The sequence below is a fragment of the Electrona antarctica genome (assembly GCF_951216825.1).
Source record: "Electrona antarctica genome assembly, chromosome: 8".
NCBI classification, from domain to species: Eukaryota; Metazoa; Chordata; class Actinopteri; order Myctophiformes; family Myctophidae; genus Electrona; species Electrona antarctica.
In genome coordinates this window covers 8,950,628-8,964,329 of record NC_136789.1, presented here as the reverse complement: position 1 = coordinate 8,964,329, position 13,702 = coordinate 8,950,628, and the positions used below count along the sequence as shown (strand labels likewise).

At 43.5% G+C, this 13,702-nt stretch overlaps 1 protein-coding gene across 1 annotated transcript in view; it reads left to right on the top strand.

The window, feature by feature from the left end:
- LOC306928350 (neural cell adhesion molecule 1-like) overlaps window positions 1-13,702 on the top strand; it is a 323,025-nt gene that overhangs the window by 245,953 nt on the left and 63,370 nt on the right. Inside the window, exons 7-8 of the mRNA XM_079508391.1 lie at window positions 2,306-2,466; window positions 4,680-4,822. Of these exons, the coding sequence (XP_079364517.1) occupies window positions 2,306-2,466; window positions 4,680-4,822 (304 nt within the window). The remainder of the gene's footprint in view (window positions 1-2,305; window positions 2,467-4,679; window positions 4,823-13,702) is intronic.

Genomic DNA, 13,702 nt, shown 5'->3' with positions numbered 1-13,702 from the left:
TTACCCTCCATAGCTGGCCTTGCGCTAGATCTCTTCATCAATCGCCGCGAAAATGTTTTTTTTGTTTAGTTTACAACTGTTCTAGATGCTGTGAAAAGTTTGTTCCATGGAGTGTGGTCGTTGTCGTTCACATCCGCATATATTCTTTTTTTAATTATTGTTTTTTGGGGAGTTAATATACACGTGTATCAATAGAATTCAGTAAAAAACGGCCAGGGCGGAACTCTCCTTTAACACCTGCTTTCTAGTACAGCCCTTGCATGCAAAAGTAGTTGTTACGAGCTCGCCAAACAAATCAGTGTAAAAAAACATGGTCGTACGACAGAGCTGGAACTATCACTCTCTGTTGTCACCAGCCAGCCGCCCGAAACACCACGTGTTGGAGAAGGATGCACTAGGACTGCTAATGAGAATCACCGGTGACATTAACCCATTTAGACCTGAGGACGCATCACGCATAATGTCACCTTATAGCTTTTAACCACTTTAACCATTATTTTAAACTTTAGCTGTTGAAAAATAGCACTCGGTGCCGCGCTATGAGCTTGTAGATCTGCTATTTTAGAAAAATCGTGAAAATGTGGTGCAAATCTTTGAATATATATTCTCTCACAGTGAACTTTTTTAACTCAACTTATTTTCTGATAATTCTGGGGGTCCTTGACATGAAAAAGTGACATAGAAACATAGGTTGTTCAGAAAACTGTTATGATTTAGAAGACATTTTGTAGAATCTGGTCTCAGGTCTTAATCGGTTAAAGTGATTCGAAGGCCCCTGAGGAGTATTGATAACGGCCACAGCTGTCTTTTCAGCATGTTGGGGTTGAGGCCCCGCATGGTGGCGGTGGTGGTGCGCCCGCCCCCAGGTGCATTTGTTCAGACCTGAAAACGCAGGCGGCGTCGACAGATGGGCGAGGGAACGTGAGAGAGCAGCAGGGCGAGGCCGGCTGAGGCTCCGCTGTTTTGTTCTGCTCTTTTCCAAGGCCCATGGCACGCGTCTGATTTATTTTTTATTTTTTTGAATGGCTGGCGATCCAAAGACATCTATTATTCATCCGGGGCCAGCTGATTGTGAGGTAAAAAAACCCAGAGTCTCGTTAACGTTGCCTTCAGTTTGAGAATCATCAACGCGTCATCATAATCAAATGGCCGCTTGGCCTTCGTGGTGACAGATGCAGAGAGGAGTGCAAACACAAAACTGCTTTGCAATGTTTATATTCCACTTAACCACTTGAATGCTATAGCATCTCTATTCTAGGGTGGAACATTTGCTGTAAATAGCCGATGTACTGTACAACCTCACACAGCGTGTTATGTTTGCGACGCTTTGTAGATGGAGCTATGTTTGGGCGAAGACATAATGGTATAGAAGGAAAAACAAAAGAGCGGGCTAATAACAGAGCTGTAGGGAGACCTTTTCTCCAACACATCTTCTGTCCCCCGGCCGGCACAACACCTTTTCAGATGGAAGGTCCGCGGCCACATGTATTTCGACGTGGGGGTCCTTGGCACGACGTGGGGGTCCTTGGCACGACGTGGGGGTCCTTGGCACGACGTGGGGGTCCTTGGCACGTGGGGGTCCTTGGCACGTGGGGGTCCTTGGCACGTGGGGGTCCTTGGCACGTGGGGGTCCTTGGCACGTGGGGGTCCTTGGCACGTGGGGGTCCTTGGCACGACGTGGGGGTCCTTGGCACGTGGGGGTCCTTGGCACGTGGGGGTCCTTGGCACGTGGGGGTCCTTGGCACGTGGGGGTCCTTGGCACGTGGGGGTCCTTGGCACGTGGGGGTCCTTGGCACGTGGGGGTCCTTGGCACGTGGGGGTCCTTGGCACGTGGGGGTCCTTGGCACGTGGGGGTCCTTGGCACGTGGGGGTCCTTGGCACGTGGGGGTCCTTGGCACGTGGGGGTCCTTGGCACGTGGGGGTCCTTGGCACGTGGGGGTCCTTGGCCCTAAACACTGCTTTACCTAAGTACTGTATAGGGGGTTTTAAAGGGGTTAATTTTCCAGCCATTCCTTCCCTGAGATAGGAGTCCTTGAATAGAGAATTGTCAGTGTGCCGAGAGATCTATTCTGCCCAGACCCTTGAGATGTGTGTATACACAACAAATTACCGCTGGTCTGACCTCTCTCTGTGACCCCCCCCCCCCCACACACACACACACACACACTCACCCACACCACACGCGCACACACACACACACACACACACACACTCACACACACACACACACACACACACACACACACACACACACACACACACACACACACACACACACACACACACACACACACACAATCTACAGCAACAACGTGGTCATTGAAACGGACGACAAGTACAGCGTGAACGAAGACGGCTCGGAGCTGACCATAAAAGACGTCAGGAAAGTCGACGAGGGCGAGTACAACTGCATCGCCAAGAACAAGGCCGGAGAGAAGGGCGGGGAAGTCAGCCTCAATGTGTTTGGTAAGAGAAGTGACTCTATTACTATTCTATTTACTGTTAGCCACATGATAAGATAAGGCAGCGTATGGCATTGTTGGCCTTTTCCTGCGGTTACTGACATGTACTTAATACTTGCCTGCCTGGATGGTCCCTATAATGGTTGAGCACATGGTTTTGCAGTGCTAATTATATATATATTTCAGGCAGGGGTTTTTGGATTCCTTTATTACGTTTATTAAAATCTTTTATTTTTTCATTCATTCGTTTCAGAATATGGACGCCAGGGTTTAACCCTGGTGTTTGCATTTTAATGTTGCAGCATTATAATTCACATACCGAATGGGACAACAACTAAATGTACAGCAAATGATTAAAAGCAAAAGCGGTTTACATTTACATTTACATTTACGGAAACCTCATATGTCAAAAACTGTTAAACTTTTCAGGATTCAAATTCTGAATCATTCAAAAGAGCATAAATCAATCAATCAATCAATCAATCAATCAATCAATCAATCAATCTTTATTTATATAGCACATTTCAGACAACGAGTGCAGTTCAAAGTGCTTCACAGAAAGAGCAAAAATATAACAAGAAAGAGCAAAAACACAACAAGAGAGCATCAACTACATAGTAATAACAAAAACAAAAGGAGCGACTAAAACAGGAAAAGGACATGCAATGATCTAGGTAAAAGCAATGCTAAAAAGGTGTGTCTTCAAGCGTGCGTCCGTAGTGACGCGTGTCATTGCAGCTACAGTCTTTTTCGTTTAAAAATGTCCACAGATTCAGAGAACCGTAGATCCCTTGGCAGGCTGTTCCACAGCACAGGGGCATAGTAGCTAAAAGCGGCTTCTCCATATTTTTTGTGTTAGGGGTCTCTGGAATAAAGTAGCAGATCTATGAGAACAAAACGTTTGAATAGCCCTATGGAGATAATGCTGCGTTCAATGGTACAAAGCTACAAATTGAGATGCAAAGACTGTAGCTGCAATGACACACGTCACCACGGATGCACGCTTGATGACGTCAATGACCGTGCAGTGTTGATTTTTGGAAGCAAATTTTGATTTTAGTTTAGTCATAGTCTTTTGACTAAAGTTTAATTTAGTTTTTGTCATAATTATGTTAGTCATCTGAAATGCTTTAGTGTTAGTCTAGTTTTAGTCGACTAAATGTCATGCGATTTTAGTGATGCCGTCGTAATGGCTGATTTTACACTTGCTGAAAATAGCACATCTACATGCTCACAACACGTCATGCTGTGATGCGTTGTGAGCTTGTAGATCTGCTATTTTCAGCATGCAACCCAGGGTAAAATGACTGGATCTCTTGTCCACTAGTCCCTTCCTAACATTTTGGTCTAATTTTTATTTGTTGACGAAATTGTCAATATATTTAGTCTTAGTTTTAGTCATCATAGCTTAGTTTTCATTTAGTTTCCATTTAGTTTTCATCAGTGAAAAAAGGTAGTCGACGAAAATTTTTCGTCATAGTTTTAGTTGATGAAATCAACACTGCGACCGTGTGAGCAACAGATATACAAAGCGACAAATATTCTGTGATCTTTGCATCTGCCTCGTGTGAACGCAGCATCACACCTCATCTAGGCAAGAGGTGAGTGTTCCGACAGAGATATCACTCTCCTAGTGATAAACAGTGAACACCAAACGTGAAATGCTACGATAAGGAAGCAAGGATGTCACTGCTATGCAACACGGAAGTAGCACAGCAGCAGAAACAGAACGCCATTATGAAGGAATCGGCAGATATGACATCACTGACAATTCCTTGGGCATGTGATGGACTTAACTTGTCTCCGCTGTTGAGAAGGACCCAGCTGTTCATAACATCCAGTGCGTTCTGATTAAAATGTTACCCGTCCACGTTTCGTTGCGTTCCGCCCGTCCCCGCACCCGCTAACTCATAAAAGTATATTTTCCCACCCGTTTTCACCCGTCAAACTCGGGTATCCGCGGGTATCCGGCCCGTTGCAGGACTTGAACCAACCAAATAATCAATAAATAGTAGCGTGTAGATCTCAACCAATTAAATTGTTTGGCGCTGTGAAACCTCGCTCAAATTGAGACTCTGTGAGAGAATACAAGAGTGGTGGACGACGTCGCTGCACACCGCGTTGCCGCTCGTGGTACGTCAGCACAGTTGGCATTGCATCGCTGGCAGTGTAGATGAGGTGTAACACACATTCTGTCTCTGTTGTTTTTTTGTCCAGTGGAACCCAAGATCACGTACCTGAGCAACCAGACGGCGTCGGAGTTGGAGGAGCAGGTGACGCTGACGTGCGAGGCTTCAGGAGACCCCACGCCCAGCATCATTTGGAGTTCCGGCCGCAGGGTCTTCAGTGAAGGAGAACAGGTATACTGAGCTCTCTGGACACAATAGAGCGTCGCAGTCCCACCCCCTTTCAGAATGACGAGGGCACCGGAAGAGAATTTCCCATTAGTTTTATCATAGACGTTTCAAATGGTATTTATTTAAAAACCTTTAAGCCTCGGACAAAGCCAACTCGGCCACTGACAAATTTGGGACGAACAAATATAATTAGAAAGAAGAAAAAAGGGCAGGGTTCAACACTGTGCTCACATTGTTAAAAAAAATGTTGTTCTCCGATGCGTCCTCTATCCTCGCCTCTCTCCTTTGCAGGCTAGAGATGCGTCCTCTATACTCGCCTCTCTCCTTTGCAGGCTAGAGATGCATCACATCTCTAGCCTGCCTGGCATGGCCAGACTAATATCACTGCATATATATTAGTCTGGAACTTCGGTGTGGAAGATTTATTTATACAAACAGATTCCAACGTCACATAACAAAAATGAATAGTGGGCTCTGATTGGTCACCCACAACTTTGGGGTGAGCGAAATGCAATGTGTGCCAGACCAATCTCCCCAGGGATTTTTTTTTACCTGTGGCATTTGTCTGGTTTCCAGGCTACCACATCTCATCAGCGAAAATAGCCAATCTACAGGCTATCATGACATGACACAAAGGTTAATGTTGCTGCTTACTGTACAAACAGTTTGCAATGTCTTGTGCTTCTTATTATTCTCATAATGTTATTCAATAAGGTAGTTCAATTTTGAAATAACCCAATTTAAAAAGTTTGTGCATCTTCCTGAGTTGCACTACACACACTCCACACGCTCCACTCCACTTGGTAATGACACGGCAGGGTAGCTTCACAGCGTTCCTGCAGTGTCTCACCACCATACTCATTTGAAGCTCCATGTCTCTTTCATGTTGAATCTACTAATGCAACCGCTCGCCCCTGAGTCGAGATGTTTACAGCATATGCTGCTTACACGGTATATATATACTGCATAGAATATACACGCATACTTATAAAGTAAAATAGCATTGCAGTCAGACTTTCTTTCACTGCTTCTGTGATTTACGATATACAAAACACTATATTTGATGCTTTCTTTCCCACACACACACGCACACACACACACACACACACACGCACGCGCGCACACACACACACACACACACACACACACACACACACACACACACACACACACACACACACACACACACACACACACACACACACACACACACACACACACACACACACACACACACACACACACGCCAGCTTTCTGACTAAATCATTAGCACTTGGAAAGGCTGGAAACCATTCACTGGGGAATCTGAGTTTAAAGTGAAAGTGAGTTTTGCACTTACGGCAAAAGGTGTGGGAAGAAGAAAAGAAGGGTAACAATGTATCTCAAGTGAAAGTTTAACCTCATGCAACCACTTATCCCTAAACTTCTTTACCTTTTTTACTATTTAAAGAAAAGTTTTTTGAATAGTTCCAATTGCCCTTTAGGGATAAGGGGTTTAGCACAAACGAAAATTGGTGTACACGGAAAACAAATTGTAGTCCAAGTACACAGTTGTAATTCGGGTCCGTTTCGCTAAGTCTAGATGGTTTAAGCCAAGTGCAGGGTTATTCCACTGGCGGCCCGTGGGCCAAATCCGGCCCGCCAATCAAGCGGAAGAGTTCTAAAACCGGACAGACAGACAGAAAGACATAGCTACGTGTTGGAGTGGTTAGGCACCGCTCAAAAAAAGCTTGGGGGGGCGTGGGGTGCAGTTGCAGTCCAGACCCTCGCCCCTTGGGTTTCTGACAATGTGGCCCCCTGAACAATTGAGTTGAATAGCCCCGGTTTAAGTTGACAAGTGGTCTCGTAATCAACGTGTGTTGACGTCACTGCAGCAGTGCAGCTGCAGTGATTTCCCAGGTGTCCCATTGAGAGATCACTTTCAGTATGCTTCTCCTTCAGATCACACACATGATGGCTGCTGCTCTTCATGCTGCTGCTATGCTTGAACATCAGCTGAAGCACATAAGTGTGGAGGCCGCTGTGCACCCAGTGGTGGCGGTGGAAGTATACTCCCGAGTATTTTTAGTACGATTAAGTAATGGTGGCAATACCACAACGTAGAAATACTCTGTCGGGTGGCTGGCGTATAGCTGTCTGGGCACCTGCTAATGCCACCTGACGGCGCGGCACGCGTTCGACTCCCGATCATGACAGCCTTTGCTGCATGTCATTCCCCATCTCTCTCTCCCATTTCCTGTCAGACTGCTACTCTATCGAGAAGACTAACATTAAAAATGTACTTGAGTAAGAGTGGAAAAATTGGTATCAAAATATACAGTAGCTTACCGAACACAATGGCAGCGACTCATAATGCAGAATGAGTCATTTCCCTTTATTTTTGTCAAAAATACCGTATAGCAGATCTACAAACTTGCAATGCATCGCAAATTCACAATGCAATGCATTGTGAGCTTTTCAACCTGCAAATGTTATAGTTTGTCTTATCAAATAGACAAACTGTGAAATAGCACTTAGGCAGTTAATGCATGTTCTGTAATAATAATCTAAATCTGCAAAAAGTAACTAGTAACGACAGTTCTCAAATTGTAAGTACACTATTTGCCTCTAAGATGTAACACTAACAGAGTAGAACTTCAAATACTTTTACATGTACTCCACTACATTTATTTGAAATCTTTAGTTAATAGTTACTTATTTGTAGATGATTTTGATTATTACAAAACATACATTAAACCACTTCAGCCCTATACTGTACATATATACATTTATAAATAATAAATATACATTTTGGCCATTTCAAATGATTTTGACACATTTGAAAACTTGAAATGGGACATTCTGCATAGGGAGTACTTTCTATGTTTGGTACTTTAAGTACATTAAGATGCCGATACCTTTGTATTTTTACTCAAGTACATTTTGAATTCCGGACTTGTAACGGAGTAGTTCTGCTGTACATTGCAGTATTGATACTTTTACTTAAGAAAATGTACTTTGCAGCAGTGCTTGTGCACATAACGTGGCGCTGCAGCAGGGTTATGCGTCTCTGTCACGCTCTAGCTTTAAACAGCCATTTCCTCCTTCATATCCTCCAGGGACCTTTTGAAGATAACGGCCCGGCTTAGAGCTCCAGGTTGTTTGTCTTCTTGCCGAAACGCTCTCCTCATGCTCTGGCTTAAAGGCTTGTTCAATGTCAACGTCATCGTCGTCGTGGTTGTCACTGTAGGCCCCAGCAGCTCCTGATAGAGAATCGATTGTATTTATTGTGTGCTTCTTATCCGGGGCCATTAAAATGCCATAATTTTTTCTCAAAAAAAAACCCTTCGTATCTGACAGCAACGGATGTGAAGCGCGTGGAAATAATACGACGGATTAGACGGGATTAGTCACTTGACTTCAGAGAGGTAATTTTATGCTGCAAATGCAGTCCACGGCATTACGCATTACCTTAATACGCTCATAATTACCTTCCTGCCTCTAAGGCAGGCCTGGGATCAAGAATACCACTCCCCCTCTATTTGCATTTGCAAAGTGCCGAAAAAGTCGATTAAACTGTATTTTTTTTTATATCCAAACCGAGTTGTCGAGTGTGATCGACAAAGTGGAGACAAAGTGGGGTCCAGGGAGATACCAGGGGTCCAGGGAGATACCAGGGGTCCAGGGAGAGGGTTCCAGGGAGAGGGTTCCAGGGACAGGATGATTGATGATTTTTATGTTTTGATTAGGCGTTCCATAATGCTCGTTTGAAGCACGGAAAGGTGGCTGTTTCATCCAATCAGATTGCTTCCTCGAAACGTTATATAATGCACCTTTAAACTTTACTTTACTTTACTTTATTTGTTTTGATGGGACAAGCATATTAATGAACATTACAAATAAATGCAACGTAAATACACCGGAATTAGCAAAGATGCTAAATTTCATCTGTAGTCCCCGGACATTGAACACTAAACAAAACTGACATAACAAGACATGAGAGGACGTACAGCATACAACAACATTGCATTTCCAACACAGTAAAAAGAGAAAATAAGTCAGTCATACTGGTTATTTTTTAGCCACTGTTTAAAGGATGCGTGTAAGGAAGCTGTGAGAGAAGACAGGTGGTGGTGTGTGGGAGTAATCAAGGAGTCCTTGCAAAATGAAACTCTCCTTTGAGCTGTTCATTTGAACCTTGAATCCTGGCATATTCTGTTAAAGCATATGCAAATTTACAACATGTCACATGCAGTGATCAAAACAAAACATCTCGTTCTCAAAAACTACTAAGGAAAAAAGAAAATCTGCTTGCTATGGAAATGCTCAAAATACTTCCAGCTCGTCTAAAATATAATGAAAGAAATTAATGGTAGTGTTGTCAAACTATGTATAAGCATTTATATAGTTATATAGCTCTTTGGCTACAATGGACAGCATACCATAGAGTTTTAAATAATAGAGACGGCACCGGAATTCCCCTCCCATCCACTTGCATGGAGTTATTTTTCTAGAATGTGAAAAGGAAGCTCTGACACCAGTCTGGTGTCAAGTTATCACACACATAATACGTAATAACAGTCACTAGAGTCAAAGTCACGTCCCCAACAGGAGTGAGCTGTAGAAAGAAGGAGGATTTCCAGGTCAGGGTTGGCTTGACTGCCTCTACTTCCGATATATTATTATTATTGTTATTATTATTATTATTATTATTAGATATTATTTTTCTTTTATCACCGGTAGTGGGGATATTGTTTTATCCCTGCTTCTGGTCAGACTGAATTTCCTTTTTCTTCCGAAAAAAATATAGAAGGTCTGATATGTTGGATATTAATGTTTGACGATATCACTGTTTAACAATTGAATTGACATTATATATGAAACAGGTTGTTTCGAGGAAGCAATGTGATTGGTTGAAGTAGCCATCTAGCCATGCTTGAAACAAACATGATGGAACGCCTAATCAAAGCATAAAAATCAGCTGCTTTGTTCTCCAAGAGCGGAGCCGAATGGGTTGCTATGCTAGCGAGTTTCTTTTGGTCTAGTGGCTAGTGGCTACATCTGACATGATTTTCTTTTGTGAATATCGTTTTTTTTAGGGTAACTGTTGTATAATCGCAATATTACGCTTGATGGTCTTGCTTTAATGCACTTCTGCGCTGCTTACAGAACTCACCTATCAGCTTGTTCTTGCAGCAACGCAGGCGTGCATTAATGACGGTAAAGCACGACCCTCTCATGTAATATTGCTTAACGGGGAATACCACTAATTTTCAACATTGAACTATGTCACTAATATACCTTAGAGATGTTGTGTGGCAAAGCCAAAGAGTACATCTTTGTGATGTCACTGATCAAATGACCCCAGGTTCTAGACCTCCAGTTCTATAAGCTAAACAGAAGGGGGGGACTTTTTTATTATTTCCACACATCATCTCTAAGGTATACTGTATTAAGGACATAGTTCAATGTTGAAAATGAGTGGTATGCCCTTTTAAGGGACCACGATACGACCAACGCCTTGTAGATGGTCTAGTTTGGCTGTTTGTCGTATGATGAAGTATAGGGCTGAGGTGGTTGTTTTATTTATTTTTTACAAATTGTACCCCGGGGACTTCAACTTGTCACCCGACCAGGAATTTAAGCTAATTAATTTACTTTTGGGTTGACACTTTGCTTGGCAAAGTCTAAATGAGCCTTTAAAGTGGAAAGTGTTTGTCTAGAATCACGTCCTTTTAATTTATTAACACTAGCATGACCGAAGTAAAATGTGACAGAAGTAGCATGTGCTTAAATTCATATTTAGAAAATGTTTCAGATGTCAAACATTTCTGAGATGATGGAATGATGATGGATGATGATGTCATGGAAGGGGAACCTTCTGAAAGCTGACTGTCAGCGCAAACATGCCCAGTCATTCCGCCGATATAATGAGCACGCCATATCGACAGAAATCATCTTTGCATGTTTAACACAGTAATTGAATTAACATAATTAACACATAAGCTCCACTCTCCCACCAGTCAAGCCACGAACTAGCTCCGAAAGTTGTCAAGTAAGAATGTCTGTATCCGAATAGATTGCTTCAGGACACTTCACGTTGAAGTGAAAACAGTCCTTTCCAATTAAACGTCCCCATTTATCTCTGACAATTAACACACACAGTCATACAGCACCGATGCACTCGTGTCTATGTTATTGAATATCTGCCTTTCCCTAACGGGGAGACTTCACCTGAAAAAAGAAAACACTGTTCTCAAATGATCCCACTTTGTGAACAGTTCCCAAACTGCCATCTTTCTTCTCTTCCGCTGTCATTGTCGGGGAGATTTTTGATTTAATGTTAATCAGAAAACCCTGCTGATCATTTTGATAGCGTAGCTGTCAGTAATTTTCATTTGTACCTCGCAACCTCCTGTCATATACTGTATAATTTTTTCCATTTCCAATTTTTGTCCACACTCTCGCTTCCATGTCGTGTACCGTTGGTTTATTATCAGGGTGGCTGATCATCGCATCACCCAGGCCAGATGCGCGCAGCGTGGCATATATTTCCGAGTGATGTGCAAGTGACAGAACAATCCTCCTCACCTGTGGAATAGATAAATGGTTTGCTGACGTGACTTGAAGAGTTGTTGAGATCTGCTATTTTCAGTGAAAGCTTTTCCCACAATACAGATTAAGGTTTGAAGTTGAAAATATTTAATGCAATGGCTACACAGCAAAAATCCTCACTGTTAACTCATCCATTCGTAACATAGAGAGTGTACACGTGCCATGGCAGCAGGGACGCTGCTGACCAATAGGTTGCCCTACACATGATATGTTTGTGCTCCACTCTCCGACGAGAGCGACGGGTTTTCTCATGCAGATCGGCTATTTTCGCCGTTTGATAACTTTTGTTTTATTTGTCCTAATGTTGGTGCTAAATAAAACACTTCAACTCACTGCTAGACCGGACGGGGGAGAGTATCAGCTCTGAACAGATCCACATGGGCAACTCCAGGACGCACACACAGGCTCTTGTTATTAAGTGCCCGAGCCGCAGAGAAACGCCCCCCTCGGCGTGTTGCCCTACGCACCGTGCGTACTGTGCGTATGCCTATAGCGGCGCGTTGCCCTACGCACCGTGCGTACTGTGCGTATGCCTATAGCGGCGCGTTGCCCTACGCACCGTGCGTACTGTGCGTATGCCTATAGCGGCGCGTTGCCCTACGCACCGTGCGTACTGTGCGTATGCCTATAGCGGCGTGTTGCCCTACGCACCGTGCGTACTGTGCATATGCCTATAGCGGCGTGTTGCCCTACGCACCGTGCGTACTGTGCGTATGCCTATAGCGGCGTGTTGCCCTACGCACCGTGCGTACTGTGCGTATGCCTATAGCGGCGGTACTACATGTCTTTCTCTTAACACTTTTGAGATTTCCGAATGGGCCCTGTGATGCACAACAGGTATTGCGACTGCTCATTGTACGGCAAAGAAATCAGCAAAAAGAGAAGATAAAAAAACACCACAATGACATGAACTCTCTAAATGGACTTGTTATTAACAAAACATAGATTGCATAGACTGGCGCGTGTTATCTACAGACTAAATAAATAATGAAAAACAGAATACCGTGATTGGGAGCGGCGCTGATTAGCAAAACAACATCTCCTGGCAGTGATCCTGACGATAGTGCTAATGACTTTCTGTTTTTCAGCTTGAAGAGCATGTTTTCCCATTTTGTCTTCATATTAAATTAATTGACGCACAGTGACAGATAATCTCCGGCGAACAACAAACTTGTTTCACCTAGCTTTCACCTTCAATGTGATTTGACTATGTTTAGTTTGTGTTATTTTCAGTGCATACCTATTTCTGTTGGAATCTGCGACCGCAAACAATGTGAATGCACGAGTGCACTGTGCACGCATGTCCATCATTGCATGTGTGTATGTTTTCCTGTGTTTTTGGAGGGTGGCGGGGGGGATGCCAAAGGCGCATGTTTGTTGCTTCTTTTGGTTTAATTTTGTTGCTATTATTTGCTTTCATGTGTTTGCCCTCTCTATAGGCCTCTTGGACTCGGCCAGACAAATACGAGGTATGGCTACTAAACACTGTAGCCTGGTTCTAGCAGGAGTAGTCTAAAAACCTTGCACAATAGACAAAGCCTGTTCATTGTAGAGCAGAAGTATTCGTCGTTCACCCTATCGCTGCTATCATTCCCCACCCTATTAATTTGCCTCGCTTTATTTCTATTTTTTGCCGGTGAACTGCTGTCCCAAAATGCATGCAGGCACGCTCCCAGAAAAGCTAAATCTAGACATTCCTTTTTTTCCCTTTTTTTTCCTGCCAAGCTCTAAAAGTTCTGCAATTGCCTTCCAGTTCAAGGTCTGGTAATTTTTCAGACTTGATGTTGCAGCTGGGAAACGTAGCCGTTCAAAGGTGACTCCTGAGTCACGCCAAAAGGTTTTTGGGCAGCTCCAGTCGACTGCCGTTTTGGAACATCAAGCAGCCAACACCATCTGCTCTGCTGTGGACCCGTTAGTCTTCTTGCTAGGCCGCTGACACAACACTAACCCGAGCCAAGCTGTGTAGACTAGATGCAGGGTTTGATTTGCTGAGATCTGGCCATTTGTTTTTTATGACCAGTGGGGATATGTTTTTTATCACTGCTGCTGGTCAGACTAAATTCAATACATGCATTTCCTCTTGGAAACCACATCATCAATTCTATTTTGGGCAAATTCAATTTATTTTCCACCAAAACAGTTGTGAAACTTAACAATATATCACAATCACAATGTGGCACTGGTAGCAGTGGTAGGGGTATTTTCACTATTTTTCTATAAACTATAAACTAAGTATACAGTGTAGGGCATAAGTGGTTAAGCCCTACACATGCCCTTTTTTTTTTTTTT